This window comes from Mus pahari, chromosome 3 (assembly GCF_900095145.1).
Source record: "Mus pahari chromosome 3, PAHARI_EIJ_v1.1, whole genome shotgun sequence".
Classification (NCBI taxonomy): domain Eukaryota; kingdom Metazoa; phylum Chordata; class Mammalia; order Rodentia; family Muridae; genus Mus; species Mus pahari.
Window position 1 is genome coordinate 85,823,831 of NC_034592.1, and position 20,486 is coordinate 85,844,316.

General features: G+C 47.2%; 1 protein-coding gene across 1 annotated transcript in view; it reads right to left on the reverse strand.

Moving 5' to 3' along the window:
* The window catches only part of Prr5l (proline rich 5 like), an 83,681-nt gene that overhangs the window by 22,434 nt on the left and 40,761 nt on the right, over positions 1–20,486 (reverse strand). The window contains exons 5-6 of the mRNA XM_021194358.2: positions 9,999–10,056; positions 4,881–4,972 (exon numbers count right to left, since the gene is read on the reverse strand). Of these exons, the coding sequence (XP_021050017.1) occupies positions 4,881–4,972; positions 9,999–10,056 (150 nt within the window). The remainder of the gene's footprint in view (positions 1–4,880; positions 4,973–9,998; positions 10,057–20,486) is intronic.

Sequence of the window (20,486 nt, forward strand, 5' to 3'; positions counted from 1 at the left end):
GGATGATATCCTCCAGATACATCCATTTGCCCAAGAATTTCATAAATTCATTGTTTTTAATAGCTGAGTAGTACTCCAATGTGTAAATGTACCACAGTTTCTGTATCCATTCCTCTATTGAGGGACATCACAGTTGTTTCCAGCTTCTGGCTATTATAAATAAGGCTGCTATGAACATAGTGGAGCATGTGTCCTTATTACCAGTTGGAGCATCTTCTGGGTATATGGCCAGGAGAGGTATTGTTGGGTCTTCCGACCACAGTGATTTCTTTACTGCACCTAAAGTCGGGAAGCTGGTATTACCCATGCTTGACAGCTAGACAGCTAGGAGGGCAAGACCCAGATTCATTGCTCCGTTTAGGCCAGGCTACTTAGTCATACAGGATGCTGGGGGCTGACAGAAACTATCCAAGTTGGGGCTACGCCCCTTATGTGGTCTCAGTAGTAGAAGTGTTTAATTTAAATCATACAAGGCAGGAAAATGTGGAGGCAGGAAAGGGTAGTCAGAGTTTGTGAAACTAGTCTGAATGTGAATCTGAAGAAGACAAGGGAAGAAGGGAAGAAGAGAGAGCAAGGAGTAGGAGGGCAACTGCAGAACCCTACCAGCCACTGCATGACCACTTTGCATTACTGGCCTTTCTGGGAAGCCCCCGGAGGCTCCCCAGGCACCGGAGACCTCTCCACTTGTCAGCCAGGGGGATGGTGGCTCTTGGTTGTTTTGGATTTCAATTTTAAATCATTAAGCAATTAATATTTCTAGGCTGATATTCAAGCCTAGAAACTGTTTAGACACAGGGCAAGCAGAAGCCACCTTCTGTAGCGTTCTTGGTATTCATACAAGAAACCATTCTTCAAAGGCTCGGATTCATCTTCTGAATTTTTCTAGACAGTCTTTACCTCTATAAAATTGCACACAGAACCTTTAAACACACAGAGGCCACACTCTTCATGCCTTTATTTGGCTTAGTATAACTTGGACACCTTTGCAAATCAGCACGCGATGCTTCTCCCCTGCCCCGTACTACTTTAAGGACACTTAGCATTCCAATATGTATTCATACTCTAACTGCCATTGCATCAACTAAAATGCCCCTCCCCCTTTTAACCACAACAATGCTGCAATAAACATGTTCCTCCACAGTTCTCTGGACACTTTTATCAGTGTACGCAGATCGATATCACTCTTCGGAAGAAAATATACCCTATCAACATCTGCCTTTACAACGGGATGCAGAGATGGCACATCTGCCTTTACACTGGGATGCAGAGATGGCTCATTACATACAGTGAGAACTGAGCAAGCACGAAGGCCTGAGGGTGATGGAATCCACATTTTAAAACCAGATGAAGTCTGTAATCTCACCACTGGATAGGCAGAGCTAGAGTTTCCAGGTCAGTCAACCCAGCCAAGTCAAATCAGTAAGATCTTGCCTCAAAAAATATGCAGTCAAGAAGGGTACCTGACATTGGCCTCCAGCCTCCAGCCTCTGCGCGCGCACACACACACACACACACACACACACACACACACTTACTTTAATGGATCCTGCCACATTGCCCTCCCTAAAGAATGCACTGACTCATCTGTATCTGAGAGCACACTTTCTCACACATTGGAGGGTATAGAGATGACTGGTTAAGTGGGCAAACACGTAGATGTTCAAGAGCAACCTATTCCAAACGCACCTGTACAGCCAGGCAGGAAGGAGAGGAACAGATCTGAAAATTTAGGGCAACTTCTCAAATCAACAACCTACTTTTTCTATTGCTACTCCACCCCTTCCCACTCTATCTCCTTTCCAGAATGTTCTCAGCAGTACCTCTTCACACAAGTACCTGCAGTCACTTGGGAGTGGGCTAGGCAGGAGGGTCACAGCACACTCCCCTGGAAAAGATGAAAGTCTTTGCCTTCCAGTCTTCCAGGCGAAGGTTAAGCAATACATGCTCAGGAAAGAAGAGACTCTGCTTAGTAACTAGCCAGAGGGCTGTATAGTGTCAGCACCATGTACCTCCCATGTGGAAAAGTGAGTCTAAGCATTCCTAGACCAGTGTGGGAGATACAACTTAACATCAAAACCGTCCTCAGTACCCCATTCTTGTGTATGTGCGTAATACACATAATGTGGAGCTTACATGGATGGTCCCAGCAGCCACAAAGGCCTTTTCCTGTACAAACACTGGCCTCCCATGTTGTCAGCAAAAGCACTCAACAGGAGAGATGAGGTACTCAGTTTATATTAACAGAAACAAGCCGATCACTGTTTGGCTACTACTCATGACCATTAACCAGGGCCCTGGGTTGTCCTCAGACTCTGCCATGGCTTCACTTCATAGTGGAACAGAGAAAGGAAACCTACTCATCCCAAAGTAAAAGCAAGTCTATCTCCTTGTAACCTCTGTCCTTGAAACAGAAAAATCACCTCCACATTACCCAACACGCAGGCTGCCCACAGAGCGTGCCTTCTGCCCATTTGTTCGGGATCTCCTCACCCCATTTGAATATTCCACCTAAACTTTGAATCCAGGTCTCTCCCTCTCCATCTCGTCTAGCAAATAAAATGAGTTAGCACAGGCAGATGCCCTTCAAGGTCAACAGGGGAGAGAGTGGCCAGGTGAGTGGGCCACTTAGTTGTGTGGTTGGTGGGGCCAGGGGCAGGGGAGGCTCGAGGAGTGAAATGAGCAGCCATGCCATGCACAGCCAGATCTTACCACTTCTTAAGAGAATCCAAACAGAGCCATCCTAGGTCTCTATGACTGTGTTCCTGCCTGGTTCTGAGTTCCCTCAGTGCCCATCCTGACTCACACCCCACATTCCACGGCCACTGTCATGTCCTGGCAGCTGCTGCATAAATGACCCTCACCTGTGTTTGCATCCTCTTCCTTTGGTTTAAACAGATCGAACATAAGATGTTGTGTTTTATGAAGAGAGAGAGAGAGAGAGAGAGAGAGAACCAGTATATGTTTGGTAAAAATGTGGTATGGCAAGGTGGGAAGGGGTGCCTCTGAGAACCCATGCTGAGGTATTCCTTTCCCCTGAGGTACCAGTCATACAATGGATACAATATGGAATAGAGTTTATTTAGGACATGGGGAGGGGAGTTGAAGAGGAAGTAGAGATAGAGATAGGCAGAGAAATACAGAGAGAGGGAGAGGGAGAGGGAGAGGGAGAGGGAGGGGCAAACAGGCCCTTTTATAGTAAGTCAGGCATTACTTGACTGTTGCCAGGTAACTGTGGGGCGCGGCCTAGAAGGAATGCTATCACAGATGCTGGCTAAATTCTTCTCATATGTACATATATCAGACTGCATTATTTGTCACTTATATAAAATTCAATGCTAAGGTAACACCTAGTATTTTTATTTGCTACATCAGTGAACCCTAGCCTCAGGTCTGTCTTTCTGAGGACCTGCTGCTTGCTAAGGGGTGACAACTGCAAGTGAGAAGGTATCTGTGGGCACACTGGTGCAGACTGAGCATGATGAGGGGAGCAGACTGCAGCCAGGCAAGTCTGCAATGGGAAGTGACATCACTGAGCAACACTTAAACATTGGGTATGGAGTGCTCCTTTGAAACACCATCAGTGAAGTGCAAACAATCTCCAGGGGCCTTCGATGGGGAATAAGGAAATTCCAACCATTGCTGGTGGCTCTGTTTCTAGTCTGCCTACTACACTCACACTTCCAACAAGGCAGACCAGGAAAAGCCTTAACCCCAGGGGGACAAGAGGAATGTGAGCAAGCTGCAGGTATGTGCAAGCAATTGGGAGAAGAATAGCTCACCAGTTAAGCTAGATTGGCTGGATATCGAGGCCCAGAGATCTGCCTGTCTCCCCCAACCACCGTTGTGCAGCCACACCGACTTCTAAACAGGAGACGAGGATCTCAATGCAGAGCCTCACGTTTCCATGACAAGCAAGAGTCTTTCCCCTAAATCCCACACTCTAGAAAACCACTTATTATTGTTATTACTTTAAATTGTAAGTATATGTTTGTTTCTTCGTGTGAGTTTATACATATGAGTGTAGGGGCCCATGGAGTCTGGAAGAGGGTATTGCATCCCCTGGAGTGGGAGTTACAGACAGTTGTGAACCACCCACTTGTGGGTATTAGGAATCACAGTCAGGGCCTCTACAAGAATGGTGCAAACACTTAACTGCTATGCTATATGACAGCCCTAAATCCCTATCCCATGTTTTGCAGGGACCGATGTGCGTAAAGTTAAATACCCTTGACAAGCCCACTCTAAGGGCTCCTGCCTGCACATCCTCCTACCCAGCACGATTACATCACATAGCTCTCTGGGTGAGAGAGTCCATCAGAGACCAAGGAACATCATTCTTTCCCACGGATTCTGGACAAGAGCAACTTGCTTAAAATGTATTTCAAGGGGCCCAGCAGGAGTGGGGAGGAAGGAGGGAGCAGCAACAGAGGGTGAAATGGAGGTGAAAACCAGGAACGTGCACTAGACACACACATGATGCTATCCTGATGAACCGACACTTTCTGATCAATGTGCACTAATAAGGTACTTTAAAACTGCACTTCAAAGAGAAAGCCTGTGAAAAGGACAGGTGGGCTGAGAAGGAAAGAGAAGGAAAAAGAAAACTCACCTTGTTCAGTGTGTGTGTGTGTGTGTGTGTGTGTGTGTGTGTGTGTGTGTGTGTGTAATTTCGAAACCATGAAGGTAACAAGAAGCTACAAATTGCTGATTATATATAAGACCCTCTTTTCACTTGAAGTTATAGACGTAGAATGCTCAAAAGGCCTCTGGAGCCCTTACTAAGAAAGATGGCCCACCTCCAGACTGTCCCCTCTTAGCAAGAGTCCTGATCGCCTCGGTCAGTGGAGGAGACTGACTCAGTGCACTCCAGTGATACTGACCTGAACCGGATAAAATATTGCCTGCAGGGTAGGGAGAGTCTCGGTGAAGAAGTGGTCCCAGACTTCAGCCAGAACCTCAATACGATTGTCACCTACACACAGGAGAGAAGACAGGAGAAAGAAGAGAACATGCTATTACTCAACAGAACAGGCCACGAGACAGCTCCTCCTCAAATGTAAAGTCTAATATACCAGGGAACTTGTAGCCGAGAGCTGGTAGCACCGAGGGGGCACGGCCACAGTGCTACAGGGCCTTTCTACCCTCGAACTCATAAAAGGGAGATCACATGATAAACACTATCCATGAGTAGGCCCTCCTACCCCATCTTACAGACTCAGAGACACCATGTAACTAGACCAAGAATACACAGCAGAAAGACAAAGCTGGGGTCCCTGACCTCACATTCTTTACCTGTTTCTTCTGAAGACTGTTTGCACAGCAGTACACTGATCCGTTAGCACAATTATACACAGCGGTGTCTGTCTGCATAGTTATATACTGCTTGGTTTGCACAGATATACAACGGTCTGTGTGCACGATTGATTACACACCACTCTGTTTGCATAGTTATACACTTTTCTGTTTGCACCACTACATACCGCTCTGTTTGCAGTTATACATGGCTCCGTCTGCAGTTACACCCTGCTCTGTCTGCACAGTGGTTATTCCCTGCTCCATCTGCACTGTTGTCATGCACTGTTTGCAGTTATATACTCTGGCCTGATTCTGGGCTTGAGCTGTCAGGTAAGAAGCAGAAAGGAGATCTCCAGTATCACTTTCATGTTGTAGCTGGGAGGCACCTCCTAACTGTGCCTGCTCACCCTGGCACCAGGAAGCCAAAGGCCACCCACAGGCTACAGTACAAAGGTCACCTCATGCCACTGAAGGGACTCGAGAGGGAGAGAGCCCAGTTGAGGTGGCAGCTGCTTAATGACCTAGATGTCAGAGCTGATGGGCTACTACTGTCTGCTCATCTTAAGCAGAGAAACTGGGTCAGCCAAGACAAGAGACACCAAGAGCCGTGCCTGGCAAAACACCATTAGTTCCATGGAACAAATCCTGATAGGCTCATTTAGCGTCTTCTGTCTATTAACTTAATGGCCAATAAAAGCAATGGCTGGGGAGAAAGCTCAGAACAAGGGCAAAGCTCATCGCTTGCAGCTGCTGGAAGGTCAGGGTGGATGCAGACTTGTGGCATCCTCTGCTTTTCCTGGCAAAGCACTAATCAAACATTGCTAGAATTGTCTTCCGATAGAACTTGAGAGTCTGGGACAGGTTTGTCCATGTGCGGAGCACCAAGCCAGACACTTCAACTAACCACTATGGAAAAGCCGTCATGGCAAAGCATGGCCAGCGCCAACTGTGTAGGCTGTTGCAGATGCCAGGTCTCTCAGCGGCAGGAGGCACCATCTGACCCAAGGAGGCGACATTACAGAGCAAGCCTTTCTAATTTGTCGGAACACTTTCAGTTTTCTCTTAGAGAAAGGACGCTTCTACAAGATGGGTCACACAGCCAAGAGGCGCTGTGTCCGTCTCCTGGGTCTTTGTCCTCAGCTAGACCTCCCTCAGGCTTTGGAGTGTGGCTATGCAGGCTTGAGCTCTGCGCCTCAGACTCATCACACCTCCTCACAGCACAGAGCCTCTGCGTATGAAATTCCTTCTGCCCAGCCTTCTCTTTCCCCCCTCCTCGGCGAACTTGCCTGTTAATCCTCATAGATTCAGTTCAGACTTAATTCTTATAGAAACCTTCCTCCAGCCAACTAAAGCCCACCCTGAATATGTTAGCGGTCCTAACCTTGGCTACATACCCCGAATCACTAACACACTCACACATGACTGACATATTTTAATATATGATGATTTGATTCATATCTGTTCCCATTTCCAGTTTAGCTTCCCCAGAACCTACAAAGGACCTGGCATTCAATTACTGACTGATCAGTCGCATAGAATCACCTTTCAATGTGGTTTCCTAAATCCAAAATGAACCCCATAGAGGGGTGAAGGCTGTTTTGACTGCTTTGATGATAGCCCTTCTCTGAAGCTTTCTATGGTGAAGGGAAGGAGGGAGAACCCCGGGGGGGCAGCGCTGTGCCTGCTTCCGTGCTGAGACAGAGGCCTCATGAGTGTATAAAAGAGTCCTTCCACCATGGAGCTGGGAGGTACCTTCTGGAAGGTTGGATCTGACTGATGGCTGCAAAGATCAGGGAGGAAAGAAGGCTCCAGAAAGTCTTCTGTGAGAGCGGCAGACACAGACCAACAAAGGAAGAAAGGGGTAGCTTCATTCTCAGAAACAGCCAATAAGTCAGAGTCAGCTCCCGCAAAGGTGAAGGAGTTTGAATGGAAGGTTCTAGATGGCTGTCATCACAGCTTCCCTTTACTACACCACAGAAGTTGTCAGCAGCACACAGGATGCTATAAAAACATCCTGAGAAGGACGGTCAGTGCAACTGTAGGAAACAATATGGTGGTTCCTGCCCAGCAGCTGCTGTTACGTACAGCTGAAGGCAGCCACAACCCCGAGTGGGAGCAGGCATGGAGCCAGGGTGCCTTCACTAAGCAATGGCACACACAGGGCATCCTGGTTATTCCCAAACAAGAATCCTTTTAACCAAACAAAACCTTTCTTGAAGTTCTAATGCATGGAACCAAAAGATGAGGACACTTGTTAAATGTCCTCCTAAACCTGTTCAGTGTGAAGAAAAGAGCTCCAACACCACAGACCTGAGACCAGGAAGCCTCATGGAGACGCCTGCACTGCGTCACCAGGTCCCTGGCCATGCTTTGGGTTTATAGGCACAAAATCTTGGATGATCTTCAGTCATCCCAATGACTCTCCATCTGTGGGTTTCCACTCGAGTCCACCTCTAATTGAGGGTCACTCGTATCCACACGTCCACCTTCCTGATTCAAGGACATCTCAATCTTACTTAGTACCTATTTCCTAGAGCTGGTTTTTACACATTTCCAGGAGCTTCAATAACTCCTCAGAACTGACATACAAAATATACAGACTGACACACAAGCAGTATAGCCAGGAACAAATGCTTCTTACCCCTCCCTTGACTGGAGGACCACCTTCCAATACCTGTGTACTAACCTGATTCCCAGATACAAAGAACCACTAACTTCGTAGTCAAAACAAGTCACCACTGATGGGTGACTGGATGAAGAAAACATTATCTAGCTATATAGTGGAGTAATTGGCCTCAAAAAAAACCTATGTGGCTTTTGACAAGTGCCAACACACATGAACTAAGAGGTCATTAAAGCCGATGAAAGAGACTTAACAAAAATACAACTACTGTATTATCCCTATTAGTCAAAACTCCGGAGCAAGGTGTTAACAGTGGTTATGAGAACACAAGTGTGCCAAGGGGTGGTGTTTCCAAGTTCAGGGCAAAGAACTGGAGGCCACGACAGAGAGGAGAAAAGTCAGCTGTGAACTGTGAGGGGGTGACAGGCAGACATTTTATCACAACTTCAAATGAGATCTTTAATTTTTATGTATGTATGTATGTATGTATGTATGTATGTATGTGTGCATCATGAGTGCATGTGTACCACATGCAGGTGCCCAAGAAAGCTAGAAGAGGAAGAAGAGGGAGTCAGATCCCCTAGTGCTGGAACTACAGACAGTAGTGAAGAGCCTCCTGATCTGGGTACTAGGAACTGAACCTAGGTCCTCTGCAAGAGCAGCAAGCCCTCTCCCTTGATGAAACATATCTCCAGTGCCAATATCAAAGAATGGCAATTGCTTTAGTGGGTATTTACAGACTTAGAGAAACAAAAACTACAGTCTATATGTGGTCCAGAGAAAAAAGTGTGTGCGTGTGTGTGTGTGTGTGTGTGTGTGTGTGTGTGTGTGTGTGTATCCATTTGCTATCATTGGTTATTTCCAAAGGTTGGGGGTGGGCATTTACTTCGAGCCAAGCACCAGAACTTTCTAGCATCTAGCTCTCATTTTTCTTCCAACTTTGTCTTTCCAGGTGCCATATTATGGTGTCATTCTCAGGAAATAGGGGAAAATGTTGTTCACTGGACAGAATACCCTTCAAGTTTTTGAAGTCATATACTCTAGTATATGGTTAGATACAGCCCCATGAAGTCTGTGTCTGGACCTCCTTGTGGCCTATCATAAGGATGGTGTCACTTTTTACTCGCTGCAAGTCCTCACCCCATTTCATCCCTTTAACATCAGATTCTGAGCTGGGGATGTAGCTCAGTTAACAAGGTACTTGCTTAGCATTTGCAAAGCCCTGGGGTTTAATCTCTAACAGCATAAACCAAGCATGGTGGTGCATACTGTAATCCTAGAACTTGGAAGGTGGAGGCAGGAGGATCAATCAGAAGTTCTAGGTCATCCTCCACCATGTAGTAAATTTGAGGTCAGCCTGGGATACAAGAGGAGAGGGAGAGAGGGAGAGAGGGAGAGAGGGAGAGAGGGAGAGAGGGAGAAGGACAGAGACAGACAGACAGACAGACAGACAGACAGACAGATTGGGAGGGAGAAATGTGCCAAGATTCACTAGAGAACTAGAGAACACACTAAGCCAAGTCCCTAGAAACCCTCAGTGGAATGGAAGGGGTGGGCCGACTTTCCTTTGAGACTACTACCCCCTGATCTTTCTCTCCAATCACGTTCTTTCTATCCAGTTACTTGGATTACAGACAGACCGAGAAACTTTCTTCATCTGTCAGCTCACATAGCTTTGAGAGCCTGTTTGTCTATTGTTCCCCAAATTGGGAGCACCTCTGTCTAGTATGAGCCCAAGAAATAATGCAATGGTGGATAGAAAACAGCCTGGAACAGAGCAGATGGACCAGAAGCATCTGCAGTAGAGCAACCGCCCCTTTCTCTTCAAAGGGCAGCCCCAGGATGCATCCATGGGAAACCCCTTACCTGGGTCTCCACTATCAACCGCATCCCAGCCCATTTTTGCAAAAGAAGTCTGTGTTGCACTGACAGGGGCAGCTGGTTCAAACCACTGAAGGCGGCAAGAGGCAGGGGTGACTCACTCACTGCGAGTCTGCTGCTTTTGGACAGATGTGACTCAACCCTGCAAACCCCAGAGTCTGGGTCAGAGCCCCATGCACCAGCGTCTCCTCGTACTTGCCTTCACACTGCTTGATCTTCTCCTCCACAAAGGACAGCCCTTTTGCAAGAAGCTGGTTCTGCCAAGAGAGAACAAAGAGCGTGAGAGCTGGGCGACTCTGATCCAGGAGACTGGACTGAGCTCCACTAGAGGGCATCTTTCCAACTCTTCCAATTCCCACTCGCAGCGCAGACTTTTCAGGCCCCTTGTGCTAGTCAGGTTTCTAAGTGTAAGAAGCCCTTTGTCCCGGGAGAGCAAGAGCCTCAGAGGAAGACTGTGAAACACCACACAGCCCAAAGGTAGTAAGTCAAAAGGCCAAATGCAATCACCACCCCACTCACCTCTCAAACTAAGAGATACAGAAGGGACCCAGTCTAATTCACTGTTGAGCCCAAAGCCCTTAAGGCTCTTGACGACTTAAACCCATATGGAGAGCCTAGACAAATGAGAAACTAAACAGAGTGAGATTTGGGGGTGGGGGACCTTTTTTAGAATAAATTTGGAGCCAGACATGGTGGTGCAAGCCCAGAATTCTCGAGGCAGAGCCAGGTGGATCAACGTAAGTTGAAGGCTAGCCTGTTCTACATAGTGAGTTTCAGATCAGCCAGGGCTACAAAGAAAGACCTCCATCCCAGAACAAACACACTCAGGCAGCTGGGAAGTGACTCTGGTCGTCCAGCACTCCCATCAGGTGGCTTGCAATTGCCTGTATCTCCATAGCCCCAGTGGGGTTCAACTCCTCCTGCTCTTGTTGACCACATACATACACACACACTCATAATCAAAAATATATATATATAAATTTTAAAAAGAATAAATCTATGGTTCCTCATACTTGATACAACAGAAAGAGATCAACTGCAAACTTTCAGGCAGCCTTGATCATGCGTCCATCAACAGGGTGCATGGGAAAGTTGTAGAGAGAGTCAGGCTGGTTACAACCAGCAGTGAATGAGTATCCCACATCTATCAGAGAATTTGAATCCTTCATCACTTACCAATGGCTGCCAGCTCATAAGAGGTAAGACTGTTCTTCCTGGTTCCAGAAGCTAAGCTCTTTTCCACTCTACTCTGAAGCATCTCGCTAAGACCTCCTCCCTCTGTGCGTGTGTGCGTGTGCGTGTGCGTGTGTGTGTGTCTATCTGTCTGTCTGTCTGTCCCTAACACCCAAAACCACCCTTATGTGAGCTACAGAAACTCTGGGATCACTGATGGCCTGGTACCTCTCTCTGGGCCTCTCTCATTAGGTTATCAAAGATCTGTGCTCCCTTGTCCGGGAGGTAGAGAGTAAAGGCCAATGTTTTCCTCACACAGCCCTTTATAAAACCCAAAGCTCCCAACATAGCTGTCTGTCTCAGTTAGGGTTTCTATGTCTCGATCTAGGTTTCATGGCTGTGATGAAACGCCATGAGCAGAGCAATCCACGAGGGAATAGATTTATTTGACTAACATGTCCTGAGTTACAGTCAACTGTGGGAAATCAACACAGAAACACAGCAGGGCAGGAACGTGGAGTGGAGGCAGGAACTGATGCAGAGAGGCCATGGAAGGGTGCTACTTATTAGCTTGCCCCTCATGGCTTGCCCACTCTGCTTTTTTTTTATAGCACCCAGGACCGTCAGCCCCGTTGTTGGCACTACCCACAGTGGGCCCTCGCACATCAATCACTGATTAAGAACAGTGCCTGCCTTGCCTAGAGCCCAATCTTCGGGGGGGGGGGGGCACTTTCTCAACTGAAGTTCCCAGCTCTCAGATGACTCTAGCTGACAAGGTAGTCAGCACAATACTGATGACAGCAGTATGTGCAGATGAGTGGGAGGAGAGTAGGTACCACAGCGGTTCGGGTTCTGCTCACCTACTTTATAGACCATGTCTCATTATGGAGCCCAGTCTGGTCTCAAACTTGTAACCTTCCTTCCTCTGCCTCCTAAGTACTGGAAGTGTGCCTCCAGCCCCCTCCTTGCCTTCGCTAGCTTTCTTCGTTTTTTCACTAGCTATACTGTTTTATTATGTTTTCAATTGATTTCAATTTAAGAACATTTGTAGCAGCCGGGTGTGGTGGCGCACGCCTTTAATCCCAGCACTTGGGAGGCAGAGGCAAGCGGATTTCTGAGTTTGAGGCCAGCCTGGTCTACAAAGTGAGTTCCAGGACAGCCAGGGCTGTACAGAGAAACCCTGTCTCGAAAAAACAAAACAAACAAACAAACAAAAAAGAACATTTGTGTTTACTGTTCACAATCACTTGTCTGTGTCTGTCTGAGTGGGACTATGAACATCAAGTGCAGTTCTCACAAAGGCCAGAGGCATTGAATCCCCTAGAGCTGGAGCTGTGTGTCAACCAGTGCAGGTGGCAGGAACTGAACCTGGGTCTTCTGCAGGAGCAGTATGCACTCTTAACTGCTAGGTCATCTCTCCAGCCTCACACTTAAAAATGTTAACGGACATACAACACAGTTGTGTATTTGTGACACTTCAAATGTGTCATGTGTAGCAAGGAAATCACAGTAAGTGGCATATCTCAGATGTTTAACATGTCTTTGTGCTGGGAACATTTAAATTCTCATTATTATGATACCACTGGCATACCAGTAAGTTCTTACAAAAGCTAATGATTATAGACATGTGCCACCATCCACATCTTTAGTAACCAGTGAGTGACAGTGATGGCAAGAGCTTAACATCTTCCCAGGAGTGAGAAGTAAAGAAAGTCAGTGACAGCAGGACTTTCATGGATGTACTGAGTGTTTCTGGGGGCATGTGTGTTTGTGTGTATGTGTCTCCTTCCTTGCCTCTGTGAGCGCATGATGTCAGAGTAGCCTCTTCTCCATTTATTCTTTGGAGACAGGGTCTCTCACTGAACCTGAAGAACACTAGTTCAGCAATAGTCTTATTTATCCAACAAGCCCCTAGCATCCTCCTGCCTGCCTCTGCCTTCCCAGCACTGGGTTTACAACATGCAACCAGGCCTGGCCTTTTCATGGGTGTTAGGAGGTCCTCCAGCTTGCACAACAAGATGTCTCTCCTACCTCTGTACCAAGAAAGTTATCAAAAGCGCTAGCACATTTCTGTGATAAGCACACACGATCCAGATTCTAAAGTCCCACCAGGATTCAGATATGACCCAATTTTAAGATGTAATTGGCCACTGTTTAATTTCAAGATGGCAGATGGAACTCAAATTAGAGTCAGAATAACACCATACTGAAGCATGCCAATTTTGTTGGAGGGGGGAAAAACTCCTAGGGACTGTAGAGGGGATTACAAGAGGGGATTACAACACAGCCTCAACCTATTCTCCAGCTCTGGCCCAGCAACTGTGTCCCGCCTCCGGGTCAGAAAGCAAGAACACAGTCCAATGTCAGCTGATCTAGACCTCCTGGCAGCCAAGATGGATGAGAAAGACTGCTCAGATGAGGGGAAAGGACAGCAGTCACACCACCTGAGCACAAATCCCACTGACCTCAGAGCAGTGATTCCCAACCTTCCTAATGCTGCGACCCTTTACTATAGTTCCTCATGTCATGGTGACCTTCAACCATGCAATTATTTCATTTCTACTTCATAACTGTCATTTTGCTACAGTTATGAATCATAAAGTAAAGATCTGATATGCAGGATAGCTGATGTAGGACCCCCAAAGGTGTCACACCTATAGGTTGACAACCACTGCTTTAGAATATCTGCCCTCGCATGTCCTTTGAGCTAGACGGGGCTCTCAGAAAGGCCATCTCCACACTGCTAAAGACTCCTGAGTGTCTGTTGTTAACACTGGAATCCGGGCCTTCTTCCAAAACAAATATGCAAGCTCTCTTTGATCACATTTCCAAGGCACATACCCCAGGAGGGGTTCATATCATCTGTCCCATCACCCTAATTATATACACTAAGGGAGGCAGTGACGAACTAGGGTGCTAAGAGAAACTAAGAAAACAAAACCAAAAATCATTCCAGGTTATGATATGAATTAATAAATACTTCCAGGGCTAGGGACATACCTCAGTAGGTATGTACTTCAGGCAAGCATGAGGACCTACGTTCAAATATCTAGCATCCAGGTGGCAGGAGTGTGATAGTGAGTTCTTATTACCCCAGCGCTGTAAGAGGGTTGGGCAGGAGGTTCTCCCTGAGGTTTGCAATCTAGCAGCCCAGCTCTAGGTCCAGTGAGGCATTCAGCCACAAAGGATTAAGATGGGGAACGAGAGACAGGACATCCGATATCTGGCCTCCACATGCACAGACAGGGACACACACATCTATGAATACTTGAACATAACACACACACACACACACACACACACAAATACTAAATATGTCCATTAGGCTTGTAGATCCTGAGGACAAGGACCACTTCTTATTTTAGTACCCCACTCCAGCAGGATTCTGGGTACAGCTGGTGTTCTGCAAATCTTTGTTGAACTTAAAAATCAGCTGTCTATTTTGGTGACAAGAATTATACTGTATTTTTAAGGAGTCAAGATAAGAATCAGAATGTTTTTAAGGGGGTGGAGGAGGTGACACAGGGTCCCTAAATCTGTTCCCACTTTCTTCATTTGGTAAAAATTCCTTTGTCCAAATCAAAAGGAATAGATTCCAACAGATGGCCCAGAGTCTCCTTCCTGGCTTTCGGTCTTCTCCCTTCAAGGAGCTATTAGAAGGAAAAATATGTGTTTCCAAGGAAAAGGAGTTATTTCTGGCTTAGGAGGGGAAATGACACAGAAAATTCTTTCTAAGGCTCTCATGATACAGAGCACAGAAATTCTGTAGCTTGGATCAAAATAAACAAAAGCGTGGGGTCTGAAGGAGCCATTTGGGTCATACAGTCCTTGTCCCCACTTGGAGCCTGTGGTCACCAGAGTCTGCTCACGCAGATTTGCTGATATTTAAGGGGCTCCATTTTCCAAGAAGCTCAGACTCCTTGAACTGCATGCCACAAATGCTTTGATCTTCCAGGGACTGAGGTTAGGGTAGAGTTTCCTACCCCAGATTCCAGCCCGCAAGAATGCAGCTCAGATTCCACTAGGAATCCTCCCCTCGGTGTCTGCAGAGCACCCCAGGATTCTCAGGACACCCCAGCACCTAGCTTCCCCCCACCCCCAGAACGGGTACCTTGACATGAATTTCATTCACACCCACCCACCACACACACACACACACACACACACACACATACACACACACACACACACACACACACACATTCTTTGCTCAGCTGCCAGGACAGCTCCTGTCCCCACCCCTCGCCTAGAACAACACAGGCCAAGACAGAATCTTCCCTCCAGAGAGTCTGCAGCCTTACAGGCACCCGCCCTCATGCACCTCTTAGGGTCTAGCATTTGAGGGGGCCTGAAGTTAGAATTCAATGCTCTGCAGTTGCCCCCCCCCAGCTACTCTCTCTCTCTCTCTCTCTCTCTCTCTCTCTCTCTCTCTCTCTCTCTCTCTCTCTGTGTGTGTGTGTGTGTGTGTGTGTGTGTGTGTGTGTGTGTGTTTTGTAAGGAAGGTATGGTCAGATACTATAACATAAAGCACAGGGAGTTTGGACTCACTACCTCCAGACAGAATGTGCCCGCTTCGTGCCCAGGTGTAGGGTCACACCCACACCCTGACCTATCACTGCCACCCTACCTGGAGGTAGCAATGGATGGTGTCAGTGGAGGTCACAGCAATGCTGTGACCTGTTTGCTGATAATTAGGTGGGCCTTGTCCCTTCCCTCCCCTGTAATCTGTGTCACAGTGTAGAAACCTGACTTGTGGTAACAGGGGTTACCTGACTTGTGTAGGTAGCCGTGGCAGACCTGTGGGAAGGAGATGGAAGTCCACACCCCAATACAGCCACAGGGCCTACAGGTTGTGACGATCACACCACTGCCGTCCACTCTACCTAGGAAGACGCCAGTTTGCCATCTATGGGACTTTGGCTTGCTCAAAGGTTCTGAGAGACAGAAACCAAGGAAGGGAGAGATGGGAAGTAAGAAGGAATTTGGGGGGGGGGGCGGAAGAAAGCAAAGGGGGTCAGGAAGGAGAAAGGGGTAAGTTGTAGCTCAGGTGTTCCCTACTATTTTTCTAAGCATCTTCCTGTTTCTCACCTCAAAGAATTCTCATCCCCGCCAAGTGCCTGGATCCAAAAGGTTCTGACAGACATCTGTTGCTAAATGACAGTGGTGACAGAGTTGGAGACTCTGCTTTTCTCATGACCCCTCCTAGCCCAGTGGCTCTCTCTACCACCTCCCCAGCCAGCCTCAAGTCACAAACCACCAGTTTATTAAATAGTAACTCCTCAGGAAATGACTGGGGACTTGGCAATGGGCCGGTTGTTACTTAACACATCCTTCTGCCACACCATCAGCAAACTTGGCCATGGACAAAACAACACATTAATGAAGTGGCAGAAGGACCTGGAAGTGGAAAGAGCTGACATTTCCCCTCCTAAGACACAGAGAAATGGGCTGCAAACAGAAAAATGAAGCTTGGGGAAAAAAAAAAACAAAACAAACTCTCAACAAGGATGTTTGGAGGAAAGCCACCCAAGCCACTAGCAGTTGACTGGCGGGGGGGGAGGGGGTTAAGCTGCCCTGGGCCGCATGCAGCAGGATGGAGGTGCTGAGGTAAGCAGAGAAGAGGATAGGTGTGTGTGTGTGTGGGGGGTACAGCTCACCAACCATTGTCACCTATCAAGCAGAGGACCTCCCAACCCAGTCAGAGGGACCCAGGGGAAAAATAATCAAGTTATTGGGGAATAATGCCAGCCCCAGCTTCCCGGGAGGAAGAACTCCACGCCAAGTAGACGGTGGCATGCACCACCATTTCTGGCTTCTAGGGTGTTAGGGATTGATCACACCTCCTCGTGGATGCTTGCTCGGCACTCTGCCAGCTGAACCTCCACTGTAACTCTCAGAGAGGGCAGAGAGGGCTTGCCATACTAGACAAACATTCGCAACCACCTTTACTTCCCATGACCATTGGACTGCTGACCACGACTACTTACTGTACCCCCACATGTGCAGCACCGCAGTTCGCTGTGGCCCCGCTTCGCCTCCTCGCTAACCCTGGCTCATACCAGTCCCTATCTGATCCCTCGGTTCTATACGTAGCGGGCTCCTAACATATATTCTCACACAGAGCAACAGCCTACATGACAAAGAAACTCTTCTCCCATAGAGCTAAGAAGGGTGATAAAGCCCTTTTAGTCTTTTTTTTTTGTACCTATGCACGAATCCAATGAAGCTGACAATCCATTTCCTCAGCACAGCTATTGGTTTTCATCTTTATCTAAAACCTATGAAGGCTTGAAGTTATCAACTTCAACATTCATCTTTCCACTTGTTTCATAAAGTATGAGAAAAAAATTATAAAGATAAACAAGAAATTACACAGAATTCATGTAACCATTTGGGAGCCTGGGTCGGGGAGGGAAAGAAGGCTTCAGAAATCCCTGGCTGGGTGGACACTCTCTACCTGGTTAGCTCTACCTCGGAGAGGACAGAGTGGCCACCAGGAACTTCTAGGCCACTCCTTGCATTACAAGCTTCACCTTGCCTTTGTCCTGAATACCATTCAAACCTCAAACCCAGTGACCTTCTTACCTAAAAAGGACGCAATCCTCACCCACCCTCCCTGTCAGGTTCCTCTGTGCCCCGGCCCACAGGCCCCACGCTGAACCTACAGAGAATGCATGGAAGTCCCCTCCTTCCCAGATGCCCACCTCACAATCTGCATTTACTTCTGGAAAATACTGCTTACTGCAGAAGTCTTCTGAGAGGGACCCAAAATGGAAATCGTACCTTTCTTTTTCATCTGGTTTGGATTTGAAAATGCCAAGAGATATTCTCCTCGCCCCATCCCATCTTCATAATTATTTATCTTACTCATTTATGTTTATTTATTCTAGGTCTGATCCGAAGACCCTGACACGCAACAATATCCATCATCAGTCAGTGCCACTGCATATGCTACTGGTGTACATCCCCTTAAATTGCTGCGCTGTTTTACAGCTTTAAACTCCATTCTGTCTGGGACCCCTCGCCCTGGGTCTCCTCTCTCAGCTACTGCGGAGAGTACATTTCCCTGGCACCATGATGATCAGTCTCTCCTGGGGCTCTTGCAGCAATCAGATAAACAAATTATGAACATACCTTTATGTTCACAAACACGTGTACGCCAACATTTACATGTGCATGTATGTATGTGTATGTACAGACAAACACACACACACACACACACACACACACACACAGAGCCAGGCATCCATGACCTATTGACAACTGCTTTGTCCGTGTCCCCTGCTTCACTAACAGTCCCTTGCTCAGAGCCCTTGACTTTAGTTTCTCTATGAAGCAATCTCTAGTTCCACCCAAAGAAATGGAACTTTCTGAGCTTGAGGGGAGACTTGCAGCAAACAGTGCAACCCACAGATGCAGAACTGAGAAACGGAGGTATTCGACACCCTGCTCCCCCGTACTTTGAGCCACAGAGATACTTTACCAAGGAATCCAAAAATGCAGATCATTTTATAATATCCATTTTCAAACACGCCAGAGAACCAATTATCCCTCCAGGCAGTCACTGGGATAGAGTTCTACTCTGAAACCTCAATTTTCCTCTCAGGCACAATTCAAAACAGACAGGGGGAAGGGGGAAGAGAGTCAATACTGGAAATGTCAGAGATTTTTCTGGCCACTGTCTCTCGGAAATCTATTCAGGTTCCTGCAGCCCAAACAGGTTGTCTTCTCTGTGTGCAGAGCAGAGATAAGCCGAATTTTTTTACCTGCTGTCTCTGCCCTCACCCCAGGTCGTTTTCATTATTCTTCGCTGTGGATGTTCTTTCTTTAAAATTGTAAAATAAAAATGCTCACTTGCTCTAAGGCAGAGACACAGACAGGAAGAGCTCTGGCTATGACTCTGCAAGAGGCAAGCTCTCACCGGGAGAGGAGGGTCCCACGAAAGGGCAAACCCGACTTTCAAAAGCAGGAGTGGGGGTGGGTGGGGGGGTATCATGCAGACCTCACACTGAGGGAACTTGTTTACATTCTTCAGAAACAACCAGGGTTGAGGGACTTTCCTGATTGTCCTAGAGCTCGGCTTTTCCTCCAGATCCTTTGTTTGAGCCTCTCGGGGCTTTGCCCCTGGTCTGTGGTGAAACTTCTCTTGTCTCGGTGACTCCTTGCTGTGTGGAGATTTCTTGTGCAGATTTGAAAACCTCAGCGGTACCCAGTCCCAGTTTTCCCACTTGAATGTCTCCGGCCACAGCCAGGAACACCTGCATTGTTATCCTTTATTAACATTTTTTTTTCTTTAAGCTGCTTGTCAAAATTGTCACTGCGTGCTAAAAGAAACCGGTAGCAGCACCCCTTACCACAAGTGAGAAAATCGCTCAGAAATTAACTAACAGCGAACAAATACTGACACAGAACCTTAGCCAGTCAGCTATCCCTAGCTAAAAATGCCAAGTTCAATGTTCAACCTCCTTCTTCCTTAGCTAAGGAGGTTGCCAAGTCCTGGAGAAGACGGCATAGGCTTTCTCTGGCGTGACTACAAGGGATAAAGCAAACATTCTTTAAGCCCACCTCTGATGTTATTCATTGTCACATTTAGGTCCCCAAATGTCACTTCTGGTATGTATTGTTGACAACCCTCCTGCTCTCCCTACAACGCTGACAGAGGTAAACGGAAGAAAAGTAAATGCTTTAAAAACATTGGGGGAGGGGTGGGGCTGGAAACAAACAACTTAAAAAAAAAACTGCATTAGAAGTGTGTCTAGAAGTGTGTCTAGATGAGTCTTTTTCCAGTTTAGCACCCTAAATAAGAAAAATCCCACATTCAAAGTTCTGAAAAAAAAAAAAAAATCATTCCTCACACCACACCCCAAGAAAAAGACATGGTGTTCACCAAGCAGCTTCTTTGGTTGGGTTCCTGGTAGGAAATGGCATGTGGTTATTAGTTTAGACGTATCTGGCATCTTTGTGAGCACTATTAGCCACCTCCCCAAACCTCAGGGCTTCCCATGTGCACAAGTCCCCACCACACACACACCCCTCCTACCGGCCTAGGGGTAGCCCCCAAGGCCAAACAACAGCTGGCATTTAAAACTTGACTGAAACCACACGGACCCCATCTCTTTCAAATGTCAAGGCAGAAGGCAGCCCAGCCCGGCAGGGCTTCTTTCTTCAGAACTTAAGAAGAAGAAGAAAAAAAACCTCTTTTCAGTAACCTGCCTTCAAACCAATCAATAGAGACCACAGGGGAGCAGAGTGAGGTAGAGGCTGACCTTTGAGTGAAGGGCAAATAAGATGATTCACAGTTAGGGCCATCACATTCTGAGTCTTCATACCCCCCCCCCACACACACACCCTTTAACAGATCCATGCAGCAGAGGGTGACCTGACTGAATTTCAGGCTTCCGCTGGGTCTTGATCTAACCCGATTTAGGGTTACTGTTTCTCTCTCTCTCTCTCTCTCTCTCTCTCTCTCTCTCTCTCTCTCTCTCTCTCTCTCTCTGTGTGTGTGTGTGTGTGT